General features: G+C 43.7%; 1 protein-coding gene across 1 annotated transcript; it reads right to left on the bottom strand.

The window, feature by feature from the left end:
• Window positions 1-2181: 2181 nt before the first annotated feature.
• LOC137902626 (solute carrier family 22 member 4-like) lies at window positions 2182-19394 on the bottom strand. The gene is made up of 11 exons (XM_068746719.1): window positions 19185-19394; window positions 17044-17265; window positions 11643-11746; window positions 10902-11056; window positions 10602-10773; window positions 9733-9859; window positions 9556-9656; window positions 8925-9139; window positions 3578-3760; window positions 2598-2733; window positions 2182-2284 (listed from the first exon to the last, which is right to left on the bottom strand). Exons 1-11 carry the CDS (start codon window positions 19392-19394, stop codon window positions 2182-2184), a joined length of 1728 nt encoding a protein of 575 aa, XP_068602820.1.
• Window positions 19395-21384: the final 1990 nt, after the last annotated feature.

Genomic DNA, 21384 nt, shown 5'->3' with positions numbered 1-21384 from the left:
ATACAGGATGAACCTACCAGGAATAAAAGTGCAAGCAAACCTGAAGCTCTGCTCCACTCTGGAATCAAAACAAGCTTTTCCACCACTGTAGACCCTGTGGAGAGGAAATATCAGTCTGGATATACGAGCAAGGACACTCACCCACCAAGGAGGAACATATGCCCCTGTTGTACAGGAGGACACTCACTGGAGGAGTGTGTGCAGTTGGAGAGGATGGCTCACAGAGAGAAGATAGGCTTCTTGAAGGAGAGTGGGTTTTGTTTTGGCTGTCTGTGTAAAGGGCACATCAGCAAATATTGCCGCAAGAGGATCACCTGTTTGAAATGTGGCCTAAAGCATCCAACTGTCCTGCACAGGGACAATGTGAGTAATCCTGAGCAGACTGGAAGGAACATCACACTCCCCATGGATAACACCTTGGTCTCAAGTGGTCTTACAGGGGCTGGAGAGCAGAACTACAAACTTCCCATAGTGCCGGTCCAGGTTAAAGCAAAACAGGGCAGTGAAACCATCAACACGTATGCTTTCCTGGACCAAGGCAGCACAGCGTCGTTCTGCACAGAGGATCTGATGCACAGACTCCATCTCACTGGAAGAAAGACCAGCATTCTCCTGAGAACTATGGGCCAGGAAAAGGTGGTGACCAGTTATGTTGTGCCCGAATTGGAAATAGCTGCACTGGATGAAGAGAAGTTCATTGATTTGCCGAGAGCTTACACACAGGAGTCAATGCCAGTATACAAGAACAACATACCAACAGAGAAGGACCTGAGAATGTGGCCGCGCCTACAGCACCTTGCCTTACCGCAGATTGATGCAGGGATTGATCTGCTCATAGGGACTAATGTTCCCAAAGCTGTGGAGCCACTGGAGGTGATCCACAGCATGAATGATGGACCTTATGCCATTAGGACTGTACTGGGCTGGACAGTGAATGGGCCACTGATAGGACACAGTGGGCAGGCCATTGATTGTGAGGCAGTGACAGTAAACGGAGTTTCCATCACGAATTCAGACGAGCTATGGAGATGACCGTTTGTGAATGGTTTTAAATATTGACCAGAAGGAAGATTTCCATGTTGTACTTCATGGACTTTGCACCTCATGGACTTTAGATCTTGTGCTACATGCATTGCTGGTGCTTTCTGTTATGTCTTCTTTTATTCATGGTTGTGTAATTATTGTTTCACTTAATAATTAGGGGCTGGTGTGTAGAAGACAGATATGGTGGACACTGAATGCATGTGTGTCTGCTGGCCCGTGTGGTGAGTGTGGGTATAGCCTGGGGGTGGGTGTACCGGTGGGTGTGCCTGTGGGTGTGTGCGCATGGGCGTGTGTGAGGCTTTAAAGGCGCGCACACACCTGGAACACGGAGGCTAGGGGAGAGGCAGTTGGGAGGCCGTAATTTTTGTTGACCGCTTTACACGCATTTGTACACTTTGGCTTTATTTGATGGTTTATTTTCATCCATCCATCATTCATCCGTGCAATATACTTTTTGGACTTTGTCTATCGCCAGTACCGCCGCGCTTGGGCCTCAATAAATCCACCTGAGAACGCATCCTGGATTCCGCATCTTTGTACAAACATTTGAGCGCGTCGGACAACTACGCAGGACCCAACGCACCCCTCAGCGGCTAAACCAGGAAAGGAAGCCGCAACAATCATCATCAGTTCAAGTTTTGAAAATGTTTCTCCAGTTGTTACATGGTTTCATGTCCAGTTCCTGCTTTCAGGAAAGGCCAGTCACCAGTTTTCACAAGTCCTGACCTGATGGACACAGAATACTCTTTCTTCTGGTCTTTGGAGAGGACGGACCCATTTTCTTTCTCCTCCTGCCCCCCATCGTCTCGTCTGTCTGTCGGCTGACTTTTCTTCTTGGACCCGCTACCTGCTGCGCTCCCGATGACGAAAACCATGGAATTGATTAGTTGGTCTCATCGAAGACTGGCCTGGATCCTTATCATCTTGAAAAAAAATCCTGCACGTTCCCAGTCCAGCATTTTCATTCTAAGGTGTGTGTTTAATGTGTACTAAATGTGCTTGTAACTGCTTTCTGCAATTTCCTAAAGCCTAATTATTTGAATACAAAATCCTTATCCTAACAAAATGCTGTTTGCTGTTCTTTACCTATTTGTCTCTGTGATCCATGCTTTTGTTTGTGTGTATGCAGAAGGAGTGTTATAGACGAGTTGTACAGAGGATCTCAGATGTAGTCATCTGGTTATTAGATAACGTTTCATCATTCTTTGGAGGAGGTGTGAAAAGCCATGGCCACGTGAACCTGGAAGTAAGATGAATGGAAATGCATTATTCAACGTTTGTATGAAATTTGAAAGTGTCTGTTTTACATTTGCTTCTACATCTTTAACACAGTTATCTGGCTCTAATGGGCCATTTCAGATAAAGTGTGCTGATAGTCGGGAATAGGTTTCAACAGAACACAAAGACCTGCTCCCCCCATTGGCCAGTGTTGTCAACCTTTGATCAGTTTCTTTCAAAGATTAAGGTTGTTGAACTAAAACCCGCCTTTAGACAAAGACCATAACCCTCCCATCATGCACAGACAGCGAGGTAACGTGATTGTGCAGACTGACCGTGTCGTGTACGTCAGCTCCTGGATTGTGTCGGGCATCCGCTGTCTGAAGGTCTCAGGCAGAAAAAGGCAGAGCACCACGCTGAGCAACCCAAGACCACCCACAATAATCCATGGCAGGAACTCACTGAACACAGCTGCAGACAACACAAGAGCATGAGGAGGAGTTCATGCGTGATCTTTACTTCTATAAAAAAACGAAATAAAAGTATTGTTATGTCCTCCAATTACACTCCAAGGTTGAATTTCAAAGTATTTCAATGAGTACCCTTTAACGGGGCAACCCAGCTACTGACAATGGAAATGCATCTGTTTTTCTATGTGAGGAAGTGGAAACTGACATCGCAGCTTGTTGCTACACTCTCACAGGAGCTTTTAGAAAGACTGTACGAGTAAAAAGAGGAACTCGGAATGTTTCCTGATTAAAAATTCTATATAAATGGTTAGTCACAGATCAGTGCTCGTCATATTCTTGGCTGACAATTTTGCTAAAATGAAGGCAAAATAGAACAATCTCACCTTGTTTTGACCATTAATGTGCACCTCAGATAAGATCATGCCCTCTTGTACCTTTATGGATCTTTGACTAAGATTTGAACAATACTAGAAAGGTACTACCACAGGTATAATTCCCAGAAAACTCAGGAATGCATTGTATTTGTATTGAAATACATTTTAGACTGGGGAGACTCCAGTGTTTGAATATTTTCCAAACAGTGTTGTGACCCCCCCAAAAAAGGTTGAGCGATGCATCTTTGAGGAAATTATTCACTTGATTGTAATAAATATTGTATTACCGTAGATATTCATAAATGAAACACCCTCAACCTTTAGAATTCACAATTGAATGCATTTGAAGAGGAACCTCACAGATGGATGCTTTTTGTTTTTACTATGCTACTGTCATAAAAGTCTCGATGCATAGTTTAATTATAAAGAATATACTCTCAGTAGCATGATATGTGGAGAGTGATGTCTTACCCATTTGCAGCAGGTATGGGGAAACGGAGAACCCGATTCTAGAGAATGTGGCGCAGGACGACAGCAACGTATTCCTGACGACTGTCGGAGACATCTCACTGGTTAGGGTGTACAATATTCCGATGCCAGCCAGAACGCCAAACCTACCCAGAAGCACCAGGGAGAGGGTGACCATTGGCTTACCTGCAGGAATGAGGAGTCTTGTAAACTAGTGATGCAGAAAACAAAGCGTATCCAAACAGTGGATTCGACGGTTTGTCAATCTCTTCTAACATAAAACACAATCCATAGCTTTCCTCACCACCTTATTACAAAATTAACAGTAAGAACAAAGCATTAGCGCCCAAGCTATAAAGCAATAAAGTTATTGTACATGTTACTTCACCAAGTTCTGTTCTCAGAGCCACATGTTTTTTGTAAAAGCTAATATTTTAGAAGTAAAACATAGTTTGACATTTTTATATTCTTATGTCTGTGAGTTGTTTGTGCAAGTATGTTTATCTGTAGTGTTCATCCAAATAGGTTTAGAAGAACACTACTTCCCAGTGGTTACACTTCAATCCACTGATCAATAGAAGAGAATATAATTACTTTATTTATCCCAGACCAATAGAGGAGTGGTAAAAAACAACAACTTGATATACAACTGAAGTAATGGATGTTGATGTATGCCATTGAGAAGCAATTGGAGGGAGAAAACATTCATATATATATATATATTTATTTATTTTTATCACAGATTACCGGTAGATAAAAATGAATATAAACATTTCATAAGAGAAGAGGAAAGAAACATCAACAGGTCAGTTTGATCTGGAACCAATTCAGTAATCCTGTAACTGATTTGACAAGAGATGTTTGTCAATCGGTTACAAAAGATTTTTTGTCTGCATTTGTGCTCGCAAATACCAAAATAAATGGTGTAGGTCATTGTTCGAGTTTCATGCAAAAAAAAGGACTATTTCCTAATGTAGAAGACAGATATGGTGGACACTGAATGCATGTGTGTCTGCTGGCCCGTGTGGTGAGTGTGGGTATAGCCTGGGGGTGGGTGTGCCGGGGGGTGTGCCTGTGGGTGTGTGCGCATGGGGGTGTGTGAGGCTTTAAAGGCGCGCACACACCTGGAACACGGAGGCTAGGGGAGAGGCAGTTGGGAGGCCGTAGTTTTTGTTGAACGCTTTACACGGATTTGTACACTTTGGCTTTATTTGATGGTTTATTTTCATCCATCCATCCATCCATCATTCATCCAGGCAATATACCTTTTGGACTTTGTCTATCGCCAGTACCGCCGCACTTGGGCCGCAATAAATCCACCTGTGAACGCATCCTGGATTCCGCGTCGTTTTGTACAAACATTTGAGCGCGTCGGACAACTACGCAGGACCCAACGCACCCCTCAGCGGCTAAACCAGGGAAGGAAGCCGCAACATTTGTCAACAAAAAAGGCAACATGTGAAGATCATCGCGCTGCGCACTCAAACGCCGAAGGAGCAGGCCTTCAGCTGGAGAACAAACGGACAGCTAAGTGCTTTGAAATACGAAGTTTATTCGTCAGGACGCAGGTAAGCGCACCTGTTTGACGTCGAGGAGGATTCAACCTGTTGGTGCCGCCGCGCATCTTTGGATTGGGTTGAATTAATGAATGAAACTGGCGCAATTGCACTGCTGGATGCGCCATTTCTCCGCGCTTGATGAAGGGACTCTGAAGTGGATTCAATGCGCATTTACGCAGCGGTGATGGTGTTTGGAGCCAGCTGTTGAATTATTCGATTAGCATGGTTTTTTCTGAACTTTAAAGGAGACTTTTATGACTTGTGAATGTTTGGTCTCAAGAAATAAAGTAAAACAAAATGAGTCAAACAGATTACAAGCAATGTCCAAGCATGGAAATTCGGAAAGGAGAATGTAAATTACATCCTGCAAATGAAATTACTGATGAACCACCTGCACCTGAATATGATCCAGGAGACAGAGTGCAACCTGGAGACAGCATTTCAAATGCTGGGAGTAAAAGGTCTCGGTCCTATTACTCCTCCACAACCTCACGCTCTTCTGCATGTTGGAAAGCTGAAGCTGAGCTGGCAGCTTTAGAAGCCAGACAACAGTTCCTTAAAGAAAGACATGCAATTGAAGATGAAGAGGAGCGGTTACGCAAAAGAAGAGAACGGTTTCAAATAGACAGTGAAATTGCTGAAAAAATAGCAGCACTGAAGGTGATAAAGAACCAAAGCAGCATTGCACGTAGTACGTCAAGACATTCTGACGGGATGAATTCCTACCTGGGAAAACCAAGTTTACAACAACAGCCACAAAAGTCACAATCTCTTGATGTAAAGGCCACAGAATTCATTCCATCTCTCTCTGTTAAACCAGAGGAACCCGCATATGAGAACGTACTTCCACCAGCAGAACCTAGAACCGTTCAAATCTCTGAAGATATGCAGTACAGCCATACGTTTTGCGCAAACACTGGAACACCAAACACTGATGGTGTATTTGGAATAATGAGGAAGCAAAATGAAATCACATCACTTCTCATACAACAGCAGTGCATGTCTGCTCTCCCGAAAAGAGAAATCCCAGTGTTCGATGGTAACCCTCTGAAGTTTCACACCTTTGTCCGAGCATTCGAAATGGGAGTAGAAAGCAACACAAATAACAACTATGATCGCTTGTGTTTCCTTGAGCAATACACAAAGGGACACGCAAAGGAACTTGTGAGAAGTTTCCAATATATTGATGCAGAAAGTGGATATTTCAGAGCAAAAGCTTTATTAAAGGAACGGTACGGGAATGAGCAGAAGGTGGCGTCAGCCTATATGGAGCGAGCATTGTCGTGGCCACACATCAAACCAGAAGATGCCATGGCCCTGCAGGAATACAGTCTCTTCCTCCGCAGCTGCTGCAATGCTATGGAGAATGTGCAGTACCTATATGACCTGGACACCCCATCTAATATGCAGAACATTATAAGAACGTTACCATATAAGATAAGAGACCAATGGCGAAGCCATGCCTGTGATCTACAGGAGAAATCTAACAGAAGAGCAAGGTTTATCGACATCACAGCCTTTGTTGAAAGGCAGGTGAAGATTCTCACTGACCCTGTGTTTGGCAACATACAGGATGAACCTACCAGGAATAAAAGTGCAAGCAAACCTGAAGCTCTGCTCCACTCTGGAATCAAAACAAGCTTTTCCACCACTGTAGACCCTGTGGAGAGGAAATATCAGTCTGGATATACGAGCAAGGATACTCACCCACCAAGGAGGAACATATGCCCCTGTTGTAAAGGAGGACACTCACTGACGGAGTGTGTGCAGTTGGAGAGAATGGCTCACAGAGAGAAGATAGGCTTCTTGAAGGAGAGTGGGTTTTGTTATAGCTGTCTGCGTAAAGGGCACATCAGCAAATATTGCCGCAAGAGGATCACCTGTTCGAAATGTGGCCTGAAGCATCCAACTGTCCTGCACAGGGACAATGTGAGTAATCCTGAGCAGACTGGAAGGAACATCACACTCTCAGTGGATAACACCTTGGTCTCAAGTGGTCTTACAGGGGCTGGAGAGCAGAACTGCAAACTTCCTATAGTGCCGGTCCAGGTTAAAGCAAAACAGGGCGGTGAAACCATCAACACGTACGCTTTCCTGGACCAAGGCAGCACAGCGTCGTTCTGCACAGAGGATCTAATGCACAGACTCCATCTCACTGGAAGAAAGAGCAGCATGCTCCTGAGAACTATGGGCCAGGAAAAGGTGGTGACCAGTTATGTTGTGCCCGAATTGGAAATAGCTGCACTGGATGAAGAGAAGTTCATTGATTTGCAGAGAGCTTACACACAGGAGTCAATGCCAGTATACAAGAACAACATACCAACCGAGAAGGACCTGAGAATGTGGCCGCACCTACAGCACCTTGCCTTACCGCAGATTGATGCAGGGATTGACCTGCTCATAGGGACTAATGTTCCCAAAGCTGTGGAACCACTGGAGGTGATCCACAGCATGAATGGTGGACCTTATGCCATTAGGACTGTACTGGGCTGGACAGTGAATGGGCCACTGATAGGACACAGTGGGCAGGCCATGGATTTTGAGGCAGTGACAGTAAACGGAGTTTCCATCACAAATTCAGACGAGCTGTGGAGACGACCGTTTGTGAATAGTTTTAAATATTGACCAGAAGGAAGAGTTCCACGTTGTACTTCATGGACTTTGCACCTCATGGACTTTAGATCTTGTGCTACATGCATTACTGGTGCTTTCTGTTGTGTCTTCTTTTATTCATGATTGTGTAATTATTGTTTCACTTAATAATTAGGGGCTGGTGTGTAGAAGACAGATATGGTGGACACTGAATGCATGTGTGTCTGCTGGCCCGTGTGGTGAGTGTGGGTATAGCCTGGGGGTGGGTGTGCCGGGGGGTGTGCCTGTGGGTGTGTGCGCATGGGGGTGTGTGAGGCTTTAAAGGCGCGCACACACCTGGAACACGGAGGCTAGGGGAGAGGCAGTTGGGAGGCCGTAGTTTTTGTTGAACGCTTTACACGGATTTGTACACTTTGGCTTTATTTGATGGTTTATTTTCATCCATCCATCCATCCATCATTCATCCAGGCAATATACCTTTTGGACTTTGTCTATCGCCAGTACCGCCGCACTTGGGCCGCAATAAATCCACCTGTGAACGCATCCTGGATTCCGCGTCGTTTTGTACAAACATTTGAGCGCGTCGGACAACTACGCAGGACCCAACGCACCCCTCAGCGGCTAAACCAGGGAAGGAAGCCGCAACACCTAAGTTGCGCCATTTTTATTTCCTGAGGGCTGTGCCACATCACATTGAAACATGGGACAAGACGGACAGAGAAAAAGTGGGGAAAAAAGACAGTGTTCTGAGGAGAAAGTGCAGTGGATTTATCTGTGCTCCTTGTTCAAGCCCCTTTCATCCATAAATCCAAAACATCAGTTACGCAAGAGTCTGGATCAACTAGGTCTCAGGAGATCTGAGGAGGAAGAGGCAGAGCAAAGTGAGGGCCACAGACACTAACCCAGCAACCTCGACTCAGTGACCGGGGGGGGGGGGGGGGGGGGGGGGGGGAGTTAACGCTTGTATTGAGTTAGGATAGGTGGTGGTGTGGTGGACCTGGCATCCATGAAACCTCCACCAAAGGGAAGAGTTGTCACCTCGGGCCCAACAAAGGCAGCACGGGGCCCCCAGAACACCCCAAGCCTTAACAGCACCCCCGGGGGCCCACAGGAGACACCCGTAGGAGGACAACCCCAGGGTCCCGGGGTCAAACATATAAAGGAAGCAGTGGAGTACAGTCGGCTTGTGGGAGTCTTACTGTGCAGAGTAATCTGGATGAGGAGCAGAGCTAGTGCCCCCAGCAGGTTGAAGCCAATGAAGGACAGACGGCGAGGAAGACAACGTGCCATCAACCAACCAGCAAAGTATGCGGGTAATTCAACAACCGTCAACAGGAAGTAATTAAGGAAGGGGTTGCCATAGAGACTGGACATGTTGAATGACAGCCCAAAGTAGCTTATATTTACAAAAAACCTGCAAACAAGAAGAAAACAAGACTTCTTTAGGGACTTCTATGTGGCAGGATTCAACCATTATTGAGTCTTAGATTGAACAAATAACATGATGATTTAGTTATTCTTAAAATATTGGTAGAGGAGCTTAAAAATGGTTGGAAAGGAAAGGTCAAGGGTCCACCAAGGGCTGTGGATCTCAACATAACATGACAATATTACTGGACTAAAAATTTGTTTTGATGATGGCACTTGATGAAACCTCCAAGCTTCAGTGGGGTAAACCAGGAGACAGTGAACGTCCACAGTCAACTACAAGTGTGGGAGGGGGAAGCTATATTTTGTTCTGGATGCACTGCCTAATGCACCATGCTATTGGTAGTGGCAACAATAAAAAAAAAACCCAGAGAATAACGGTGTTAATATGCTTCAACTCACCAGATGAGCCACAACAGAATGGTGATGTTGCGAATGTTTTTGGTTCTCAGCAGGTCAAGGAAGCCGAGAGAGTCAGATTCTTGGCTCGTTGCCTTTTCAATCTGTGGACAGAAAGAATCTGCAGTAGACATGTCACAAGCATTTAATGTGTGAAAGGGACTCAGGTTGGTTTCTTACTTTGGCTGAGAGAAAAATTACATGTGGAGCTTCCACTCGGTTCTCCACAGCTGCTGACCTTAGCATACGCTCTGCTTCCCTCAGACGACCACGAGAAACCAACCAACGAGGAGACTCTGGAATCCCCCTGGTGACAGACAAATACAAACACGCAAACATCTGTTTTCATCTGTATTTGTCTGTATTATCATTCACTCAGTAATCTTGTTGTGTATTTACTATGCCATGACAATAAAGGCTTTCTATTTCTATTTCTAATCTAGAGGATGCAATTGACAAATCTTTCTTCTCTGTGAGATATCAAATTATCCATCTTCAGTCAATCAAATGTATCAATATAAATACACGTAGTAACTAGAAAACGACAATCAGAGATTGCAGACCCTCGCCTCCAATAGACTATTGGATCTTGTGAGACAGTAAACAGGGCTTCCGGATCAGAGGGGCCAAACCTGCTCTAGCTTGCTGCTCCAGAATGTACTACAAGAGTCCTTCTGGACTCTTTTTCCCATCATGCCATTCACATCCCTCCCTCTTAAAGTGGCAGTTTACAGCACAGGCACAATTCCAGATGTAAAAAATAATTCTAGAATTTGGATTCAGATCCGGATCAACGCCATTCTCGGGGAGGACCGAGCCACGGACAGAACCTTGCTTGTGTAAAAATTTCAAGTCAATTGGGTTACTAGTTTTTGAGTTATGCGCTCAGACAGACAAACAAGCAAACAAACAAACAAACAGACAGACAGACAAACAAACAAACAAACAAACAAACAAACAAACAAACGCACCCAATTGCGATACCCTCGCCTCCTCTTCGGCGAGGGTAATAAATAGCACATGTCTTGATGGTGTGCTAGATAACTTACCACCAGAGTGGGATACAGGCAACACCTGGAATGGCCAAAATCAGTGACAGATGTCTCCAATTTGTGACCAGGTAGGCAGTGCCAGGTAGCAGCAAAGTACTAATCGCGTAGAAAACAGGCAAACACAGGTTGGAGAACAATACTCTGGTCCGACCAATTAGGAGTTCTGAACCTGTCAAGGAGAAACAAGTCAGAGAAGCTATGAGTGAGTTCACACAGATCAGCAGCCAGGACCATCAAGCCAATAGGTTAGAGGAAGATAAAGGAGCAATACAAAAAATATATATGAAGAATTCATACCCATTACAAATGTAGTTACGTAGCAAGTAATCTGACCCAAGCCCACCATGAAGAAGAGTGCCACGCAGACTGGCCAGGAAGGTGCAAAGGCTAGAGCAGTGCTGAAAATGCTAAGCAAGGCAATGCCACTGAACAGTACAGGCTTCCTGCCAAACCTGAGGAACAAAAACAACATGCTATATTAGCTATGACGTCATCATTATCAATTCAGGTATTAATGTCCAAAAAGAGAGACTGACAAAGATCGATGGAAACAAGCATGATGAATGTCCAGTTTAACAGTGAACATTACAAACCCGATTTGTGCGCGGTGTTTACATGCTGCAGGTGACCAACTAGAGTCCTGGAAATAAATGACTTTCATCTAACCAAATCCCAATCGTATGCTGAAGGCAGTGTTGGGAAAGAAACTAAAGCAACTAGTAACTTAAAGTAATAATATTACTTTTTCCCAGTAACGAGTAGTGTAACGAATTACTTTTTCATTTTGAGTAATAATATTACATTTGCTTTTTTTTCAAAAGTAATATATAATATATAAGTAAGTAATATATTACCTAACTTGAGTAACTTTCCCAACACTGGCTGTAGGATACGAGTCTTTTCCCATGAAACATTTGTCTGGTCAGTGTTTGAATAGCTGACAGCTAAATTCCCAATACAGTATTAAACTTGTGCTGAATCTGTAGAAGCTCAGAGCCCCGGATACAGGAATATGTCTGAACTGAAACGGAAAAGTACCGGTCGGAGATTGGTCCAGAGACAAAGCATCCGCACACTCCGCCCAGAATGTATACGAGAGAGGTCAGAGGCTGTTTCCATTGGTCACTACACACCAGGTTAAACTGGAAGGCAAGGGACATGCAGGTATCAAAATCACGCAGCAAAAATATTAACTGCAATAAGGCAGTACAGCAAACGTGCAATCAACAATGATTTTATTATATATATATACCGTATTTTTTGGATTATACGTCGCTCCGGATTGTAGGTCGCACCAGCCAAAAAATGCATAATTAAGAAGAAAAAACCATATATAGGTCGCACTGGAGGATAAGTCGCATTTTTGGGGAAAATTTATTTGATAAAATCCAACACCAAACAACATATAGCACAAAGAACATGCTAACACGTTTACCAAAATATCAGGTTTTATTCCGAATCACGAAATCCAAGGAAATCTTCATCCTCGGTGTCACTTTTGAACAACTCCCCCAACTCGGCAGGTAGACAAGACGCCGCTTCCTCTTCTACGTCGCTTACATCAGACTCGTCGTCAGTTGCAGTTCCAATTATTCCAGCCTTTCTGAATCCCGACAGAATGGTTGCGGTTGTCACTGAAGCCCATGCTTTGTCGATCCATTCAATGACTTCCAGGAAAGTTGCATGGCGCATTCTCCCGGTTGCCGTGAAGCTGTGCTCTCCATCCGTCATCCACTGCTCCCACAGGTTACGCAAAACTGACTTAAAGCTCCTATTCACGGAGATATCAAGTGGCTGGAGTATTTTGGTTAAGCCTCCAGGGATGATGGCAGGTATGGAGTTGAGAACTTTTAATTTATTTTTTAACTGTGGTGTGATGTGCGCTCTCATGCTATCCATCACAAGCAGAGCTTTGCGTGCTCTAAAGAAGCCATCCGGTCGCTTATTGTAGCACTTTGTAAGCCACAAGTTCATCATTTCTTGATCAATCCACCCTTTCGCGTTCACGGCGACTTCAACTGAGGAGGATTGGATTTTTGGCATGGTTTTTCGTTTGAAAATGACCATCGGTGGCAGTTTTGATCCGTCTCCACAACATGCCAGCACCACTGTGAAGTGTGATCTCTCATGACCAGTTGTAACGATATTCACACTTTTTCGCCCTTTCTCTGCAACACTTCGGCCCATGGGGATGTCAAAAGTGAGGGGGACCTCGTCCATGTTAATAATATGATCCGGTGTCACGTTGTGATCACTTACATGCTTTTCAATGAACGCGCGGAAACTGTCAACCTTGGCTTGGAAGTCCGCTGGCAGTTTTTGGGACAGTGTCGTCCTTGCTCTGATAGAGAGGCGTTTGCGTTGCATGAAGCGGTAACACCAAGAAGGTCCTCCCGCAAAGCCGTTTATATTCACCTCCCTGGCAACCACCTGGGCGTGGAGACGCAACTGCACCGTTGACAAACCTCTCCCAGCAGCACGTTGTTCAAGCACCCATGCGTGAACTCGTTCCTCCAACTGTGGCCACCTAGCTTGTTGCCCGCGATTAGCTTTCTTTGTTTTCTTCATTTCAGTAAGCATAACCTCCGCTTTTCGCCAGTCCCTTACAAGTTTTTCGCTCACTCCAAACTTTCTTTCTGCTGCTCGATTGCCGTTTTCGGCTCCATATTTCACTATCTGAAGCTTGTAAGCCGCGGAATATGACTTTCTTTTCGGCGTCATTTTCATTCAGCCCTTCTAATTTGTGTTTTTAGATAACAGGTGTGACAGATAACTCTGAACCTCCAGAAACCGCGACAGATTCTGACGGGTCACAGAGTTCCCTGTAACACCTGTTATAGAAATGTGTAGGCTACTGTCTCTGCGCTCACAGATTTTGTAAAAAAAAGCATATATAAGTCGCACCCCCGACCAAACTATGAAAAAAACTGCGACTTATAATCCGGAAAATACGGTATATATAATTTTTTTGAATGACAGGAAAGCACTGGGGAACTGCAATAGCTCTCAGTAGCATCTGTTTCTTCTCTAAGACCCAACAATTTAATTAAATGAAACCATAATAATAATAAAAAAAAAACATTGATCTGCGCCTTTATTTAAACCGAGTCCAACTTTGATAGTTTCATCTTCTCTCTTCACTCAGCTTCATCGTAATGCAGTAAACACATTATATGTGTACAAAAAACAGGCCAAAAGACAATTTTCAAAATAATAGAAACATTCGTAGCAGTATCCCACAATGCAATGCCTTCGGCCATATTTGTGGGCAGCGTTTACAGAGACGTAATCATAACACGTCATTTTCTCCAAGTATTGACTGGACATTAACTTTTCGTTGGATTTTGTAAAATGGATAATTATTCCGAGTCACTTGACAAGAAGGCTTTTACTCGTTATAACGAGAAAACGTCTGTGATTGCGGCAAAGATCCTTACAAGAAACAAAGCCTACAAGTATGGCCGGTTGCAAAGCACTGGGGGAAATTTAGAAAAGGACGAACCCCTCTATAGAATTGCACTCAGTAGAACCCCTCAGCAAGTCACAACAAAATCTCCACACAAAAGGTCCATCCACTCCAAACATTTCCCCTTTGCCACATGTTCAGCTCTTAAATCAAGGTTTATAGAAATCTGTTAAGAAGTTTTACAGTAATTCAAAACCGAGAAACAAATGTTCTTTGTTTTCTGCTTTTTGCTTGCTTAATTTTTTTCCAAGTCAAATCGTCATATGCATGCCCCCGCTCCGCATGTAGGTCAGTCGTACAAGTAATTTAAAAATAGAGTAAAACGTTTTCTTAAATTGGGTCATTTAACAAACGGTGAATTTTCAAATCTCTTAGTGAAGGATGGGTTAAGGGTAAGAGGAGGGTTAGGAAATGAGACAAATAGTTTATATAATATAATCAAAATAGAATTAACTACAAAAGCACGCAGAGAGCGCAGACCTCCACCAAGCAGCTCATTCCCCTTGTAATTGGATTTACACGATCCACATTGTGATCTTGATCATAATCCATTTTCCTGACCTCATTCTGGATCTGATCCAGAATACGTTTTTCATGATAGTGCATATCAGACCCCTTCATGACTGTGTTTTTTGGTGATGATGATGATGAATATATATATTAGATAAAATGTTAGAGCAGTACAAGTACAGTCAAACAGTAGCATGTATTACAGTACAAGTACAGTCAAACATCCTGTCTAAGAGGAGCATTTAAAAAAAGCCCTTGCGGTATTGGCTCTAAGTTAGACCAAGACCCATCTTCAGATTTCTTTTCACCAAGATCTATCCAGTAGTTTTTTCATAATCCTGCTAACAGTGTCGGGGTTTGATTTTTCCATTAGTTCATTTTGATCATTTCTGTTCCTGGTATTTCTGTTCATTCACCACTGACTGTTTGGCTTATTGGTGGTGGGTCATCTGCTAATTGGGACGGGAGTTGCCCTGGTGTACCGGAAAGTCTCCAAGACTTTCAAAGTTCTGGATAAATTGACCATGGATATAAAAGTGCTCTTCGGTGCTTTGGGGGACCGTGTGATTGCTCGAATCGAGGACCTGGGCAACCAGCTCAGGGATTGATCCGGGGAGGACTGGCGGAAACTGGATACCAGAACTGTATCGGCAGATCTCCGGACTGAGTACTGGCTTGGAGGGACTGAAGTCTCGCCTTGGCACACAAATCGAGGAATAACTGAAGACCAGTTGTATATTTGGATTAAGCTAAATTTTCATTTCGGCCGAATATTGGATCTATTATGTCTCCAGTCCCCCACTCCGTCCCCCTCTGAGAGAGTTCTGTACGGCGCCAGGTCCTATCTGTCTACCACAACAATCTACCACACACACACACACATACACACACACACACACACCCCTCATTGGCTCATCTGCTCTCGGAAACCTTCCTACTGCCCCCCCCTCCCCGAAGGACAATTCTCCGGACTTGCCTGGTTCCTACTTTTCCCAGTGCATCGTGTCGTTCCTTTCTCCTGCATGCGTTGTCTTGTGTATATGCTTTCTGCACCTCTTCGAAGGAGGGTTGTCGGCAGCGCGATTTATTTGCTGCAGTCGAAGCCCACTCATCGAATCGTGTTTCAATGTTGCACTGTACTTGTACTGTGTTGACAATGACAAATAAAGCTTTCCATTCCATTTCCATTCAACAACTGGATGTATTCTTGGTGACACCTTGATTAATCCTTTTATGTATGCCGGCGACCTGGCCACATCGTCCGCGAGCAGTGCTGGTTTCCAGCAGCTCCTGGACATATGCACTAATGCCAAGAAGAGTGCCGTCATGGTCTGTAGGACCAGAGAGGGTAAGGGTTTTGACTTCCCACCTTTTTATCTGTCAGGACAAGTGTTGTCTGTCTGCAGCAGAACTAAATATCTGGGCCACATTATCAATGACCAGTTAGGTGGTGATGATGACATGTATAGACAGCAGTGTGTGCTGTATGCGCAGGCCAACATGCTGAGGAAGACATTTAGTTTTTGCTCTGAAGAGGTTAAGGTCACCCTCTTCAGGGCTTATTGTACTCCGCTTTATACTGCACCCTTGTGAGTCAGGTACAAACAGAAGTTAAAGGTTGCATACAACGACTGCAGGCGGATACTTCTCAGGAAGCCGAGCTGGTCCAGTGCCTGTGAGATGTTCTGTGGCGTAGAGGTTAACACCCTTAATGCTCAGCTGAGACACTTGTCTGACTAGTTTGTATGTTGTCTGAATGACGACATTATCAGGCTTCTGACTCAGCCCCGCCCAAGTGCTGTCGTGTTCCACTCAGGCATTTGGTGTCTTTGGTACATAATCTTATTATAGTACTACTGTGTTTATTTGTCTGAATGTTGTGTGTTGCTTTTGATTTGTGTCTGTCATAAAGATTTATTGATTGATTGATTGATTGTATTTGTTATTTGTGTTTTCTTACTGGACGTTCCAGCCCGTTTTTGTTTGAGCGTTATTAAAGACTCTTTATTGATTCCTTGTCTCCGTCTCCGCATTCTTCTCTGTCTGCTAGTTCGCTACGGGACGCAACAAACAGACAGACAAACACCCTCAAAAACATAAAGTCCTTGTTGGAGGTAACAAATCCGTTGACCTGCTCCGATATGGAATTGATTCAGCTATAAGACGACGCTTGTTAGAAATCTCTATCGCTAATATTAAATGCACAGTAAGGCCGAAACGCAAGTCTACCCCTATTTTTTTTAATCTCTATAATATCCGCAGACAGACAGACAGACAGACAGACAGACACCAACAAAAACATAACCTCCTTGGTGGAGGTAAAAATCAGTTTTAAATGAAATGAAATACAAATTAAATCTCTTGTGTAAACGTTGTGACATTTTACTGCATGACTAAAGAGCATATGTAATACATATCTATAAATCTTTTTATTGTTTACAGCAGTAGCTACTGGCTTAGTACCTCAGTGACTACAGTAGACGTGTAGTACTCAGTACTGTAGGCCCATCCATCTCGACAGCCCTCCTGATTCAGACTCCAAGGGAGGAACTCTGGACTGGAGCCCGGCGCTGACATGTTGTGAATGATTTCCGGAATGGGGCTGCTTCCATGAGCAGACAGGTTCTGCACTAGCTCCAGCTCATACCGGTTACAACTGCTTTTCTTCATCTGCCCCAGCACCTCCTGAGCATGCGTTGCAAGAACACATATTGAAAACATTCCCACCTCTACATACAGGTTAGAATCGGTGTGTCAATGTTTTTATCTCAATCACTGAATGGACTCAGATGTCAGCCGTGGTTTGTCTCACAATTCAACTGGTTTTAAAGAAAAAGAATCATTTGCATGTTTTTGTAGCTCCTTTACTCATTTACTGTGTGTAAACTGTAGTTACACTGACTATTGGCAAATAGTGAGCTCAGCCTTGACAGCCATGACATTGAAACAGCCATTAGCTGCATGGCATTTAGACTTTCTCGTGAAGTTTGTGGTTCATTTTTCTGACAGTGCTTCGGTACGGTATTTTTCTTTCCTGAGTAAAATATCTTAAGATATATTCCACTGATGGTGTGCAATATCATGAATATTTGTACTTAATACTAGAAATAGATTTTCTTGGAATCATGTTGTCAGGGTCCCAGACGTACGCCGACTGTGTTTCCGCTCTTTGCCCACCAGATGGCGGCACGGAGCACGGGAGATGGCCTGAGACCGGAGCAGCTGCACCACATCACCCCTGATTACACTGCCTCCATAAAACCCCAGGTCCCACCAGTGCCGGGTACTCGGATATCATCATCCATGCCGTCGCCAGGTCCTCCGTCCGCCTATTGCTTTGCCGGCTCCCTGGTCCTCGGTGGATCTCCCGTGCTCCGCCTTGTTTGCTCTGACCTGGTCGTTAATTCCACGGTTGTGTGCCTTTCAGTTTTTGCCTCTGGCCCCGCCACCCTTTTTGCCTTTTGTCCTTTTGTTTGGCGGTTCTCCTTAGTTGTACCTTCTCTGTTCTGTTGCTACTTTGTGGGTTCCTTGGTTGTTACTTTTATAGAAGAGTCCTTAGTTGTTTCTGGTTTCCGTTTCCTTTATTTTTGGGTAATAAATTTGGTATTTGTTATTTCTGCCTCTGCTTCTGACTTCCGGGCTCCACCATCCGGGCCAGGCCTGACACATGTTTCTCAGTTCGGAGTGAAGACTAGAGTACACATAATACTGAGTATGCCTTCACGGTAATAACTTTCCTCACTTCTAATCAATTGCATTCTAGTGGTGTGGATAAATGACATGCATCACGTGACTTGTTAGTCAATCAACATAATTTTAAGACAAAGCAAACATTTTGAGATTCACAGTAAAATTATGTTCTGGGTACCAGGGTTATAATAGTTTTGGATTTTTAATTATAGTTTAGTTTTAGTTAGTTTTGAATTTGTTTTCTCTAATTCAGTTAGTTTTAGTTAGTTTTTAGAGTGGATTTGTTAGTTTTTATTAGTTTTAGTTTTGTTTTTATTCATTTAATTTAGTTTTTATTAGTTTTATTTTTTCATACTTTGTGTTATTTGTCAGACGCAGGATTAAAAAATAATAAAATAATACAACTCAACAAAAGATAACATAAAATAATTTATTCAGTAATTTTAAACAACCAACCGTAACAGTCCGCAGCATAGCTGCTAACGTGCTATAATCTCGCAGTTAGCTTTCTTGTTTCTCTCCGTCGTAATAAACACATCCCACATGGGGCTGGAGCGCTCGGCGTTTCCTGTCGGCTTCCGTCGCTAGTGACGTCACCAACCCGAGTCTCAACGAGCAGTGACGGGAACAGCCGGACGGAGCCGCTGGCTCACGTAAAACTCCTCGAGCAAAATAAATCAATTTCAAAATCGATAAAGACGAAAACGAAGGGATTAGTGTCTTTAATTTTTATTAGTTTTAGTTAGTTTTGTGAACGGACAATACCGTTTTAGTTAGTTTTAGTTTTCTCTTTTAATTTTAGTTTTTATTTAGTTCAGTTAACGAAAATGTTTTTTCAATTCTAGTTTTCGTTTTTTCGTTAGTTTTCGTTAACTATAATAACCCTGCTGGGTACAGTTCCAAGTGGTTCTGACCTGTACTGGGATGATGGCCTGTGTCCACTCCTGGGTCAGGTTGCTGTGGGTGGGAATGCGGCAGTGGTGAGGGGGTGTTGCCAGCAGGAAGATGACACACAGTAGGTTATATCCACTTGGAACGACGGTGAGACAGAGGAAGAATAAGACCCTCCTCTGGAATGGGCCCCAGGTCCTCAGGAACGCCACAGACTTCTCAAAGTCCTGCATCCTCCCCGACTCTTTTTTATTTTATTTTTTTTACTTTATAGCTACAGTCAGGACCTCAAATTGTAAGTCATATTATAGCAATGAAAGCATATTTGGTTGAGTGTAAAAACACGAGTACTACAAGTTTAAATCCAAATCCTGTACTGTACTAAGACAATGTCAGGACTCCCACTGCAGCGGTGTCTTCTTCTCTCTGCATGAGTCTTCACAGATTAATATAAGCCCAGACAAACCACGCAAACTCCACCTCTCTTGTCCCTCCTCTCTAATTATCATGCAACTGCTTGTTCTGACTCTACAGGAAAAGGGACACTTGGTGTGGGAAATAGAGAAAGACGAGGGAAGGGGAATTGCTGTGTGCGTTTTCAATGTGAGTTATGAGTCTGGGCTCTATAAACATTGACCTATCCTATAATGAATGGCTTTTTAGGGCCAGTCTGTACATTAATATGTAACAGGAGGTTTGTGGGCTTGAAATGACTTTTTTTTTTGATCATTTGGTTTGCGGGTCTAAATGTTTGACTAGTTTCAGGCAAACATTTAGATCCGCAGGGAATGTGTTCGTATTTGCATCTGCACAAAATTAAACACATATTTTGGAATGGATCCAGGTTAATGGGTGGATCTGTATGTGTAATCCTACAGACAAAATATGTGTCTATGAGTACCGGTAACCCCACCTGACTAGCTGATTATTGGTTCATTTATTGAATCCCCACCGATCACAGACGTCCAGGTCCTTGTGCAGTTCATAATGGATTATGTCGAGGTTTTGGAACTCAAGCATTAAGGACACATGTTTAAACATAATTAATGGGAGGTTGCTCTACATTTGCCCATAAGCATGAATATGAGTGAGATAAGTTGTGTGCCTTTGTGGACCCGTCATAAACTACCTTGTCCAGGCTGCACCAAGCCGCCTCCAGTAAACCGGGGTAGGGTAGGTGATTCCAGAAAAGGAATTAATGATTGTGAGGCTTTTTGTTTTTTGCAGGGAGGGGCAAGGTTATTCATTGTGAGATCCATCTCGGCCTGTTTGAACTGGTCTGAACAGTTAGTGACAAAGAATAGGAGACACAGATGATGCCGTAAATGATAAAACCAGCCATGTGCAGCGATCTCTCTCTATCTCTGCTGTTCCTGCTTGACCTCAGCAGTTCCAGTTTGTTCTGGAAAAACTCTGATTGAGCGCGTCTCCCAACATTCTCAGTCATCCAGGTCAGTGCTCATATTTCTCTGTGTTGAATAAAGCCCCTCCTACCGGGGTTGGGAGCCTTTGGGACAAAGGTGAAAACCTGCATGACGGGGTTTTAAGGATTATCTTTGTGACTCTGACACTCCCACTCCACTATAGGCTAAATATATTACATTATATATATATTATTTAGGTTATTATCGACCAGCTGTGTTTCTGTTAGAAGGACAACTAGAAAGACAATCAGAGATTGCAGACCCTCGCCTCCAATAGACTATTGGATCTTGTGAGACAGTAAACAGGGCTTCCGGATCAGAGGGGCCAAACCTGCTCTAGCTTGCTGCTCCGGAATGTACTACAAGCCATCTTCTGGACTCTTTTTCTCATCATGCCATTCGTGTCCCTCCCTCTTAAAGTGGCAGTTTACAGCACAGGCACAATTCCAGATGTAAAAATAATTCTAGAATCTGGATCCAAATCCGGATCAACGCCATTCGGGGAGGACCGAGCCACGGACAGAACCTTGCTTGTGTAAAACTTTCAAGTCGATTGGGTTCCTAGTTTTTGAGTTATGCGCTCGGACAGACAAACAAACAGACAAACAGACAACCAGACAAACAGACAGACAAACGCACCCAATTGCAATACCCTCGCTTCCGCTTTGGCGAGGGTAATGACCTCTGTTAAAAGGTATTACTGGGTTAATTAACGTGTTCGTGGTCTATCATGTAAATTAACCTGGTGTGTTTCAGAAATCAGAATAGAACGGTGTGGATGTCGCTCGTTCTCTGAATT

The sequence above is a fragment of the Brachionichthys hirsutus genome, chromosome 12, assembly GCF_040956055.1.
Source record: "Brachionichthys hirsutus isolate HB-005 chromosome 12, CSIRO-AGI_Bhir_v1, whole genome shotgun sequence".
Classification (NCBI taxonomy): Eukaryota; Metazoa; Chordata; class Actinopteri; order Lophiiformes; family Brachionichthyidae; genus Brachionichthys; species Brachionichthys hirsutus.
This window is presented reverse-complemented; position numbering and strand designations above follow the sequence as displayed.

Excerpts from the sequence above, each read along its gene's own strand:
- LOC137902626 (XM_068746719.1), bottom strand. The coding sequence starts at position 19,394 with ATGCAGGACTTTGAGAAGTCTGTGGCGTTCCTGAGGACCTGGGGCCCA. Across the intron at positions 17,266-19,184 it reads AGGCCATCATCCCAGTACAG|GAGGTGCTGGGGCAGATGAA; the intron begins GTCAGAACCACT and ends ACGCATGCTCAG. Across the intron at positions 9,140-9,555 it reads ATTCTGTTGTGGCTCATCTG|GTTTTTTGTAAATATAAGCT; the intron begins GTGAGTTGAAGC and ends TCTTGTTTGCAG.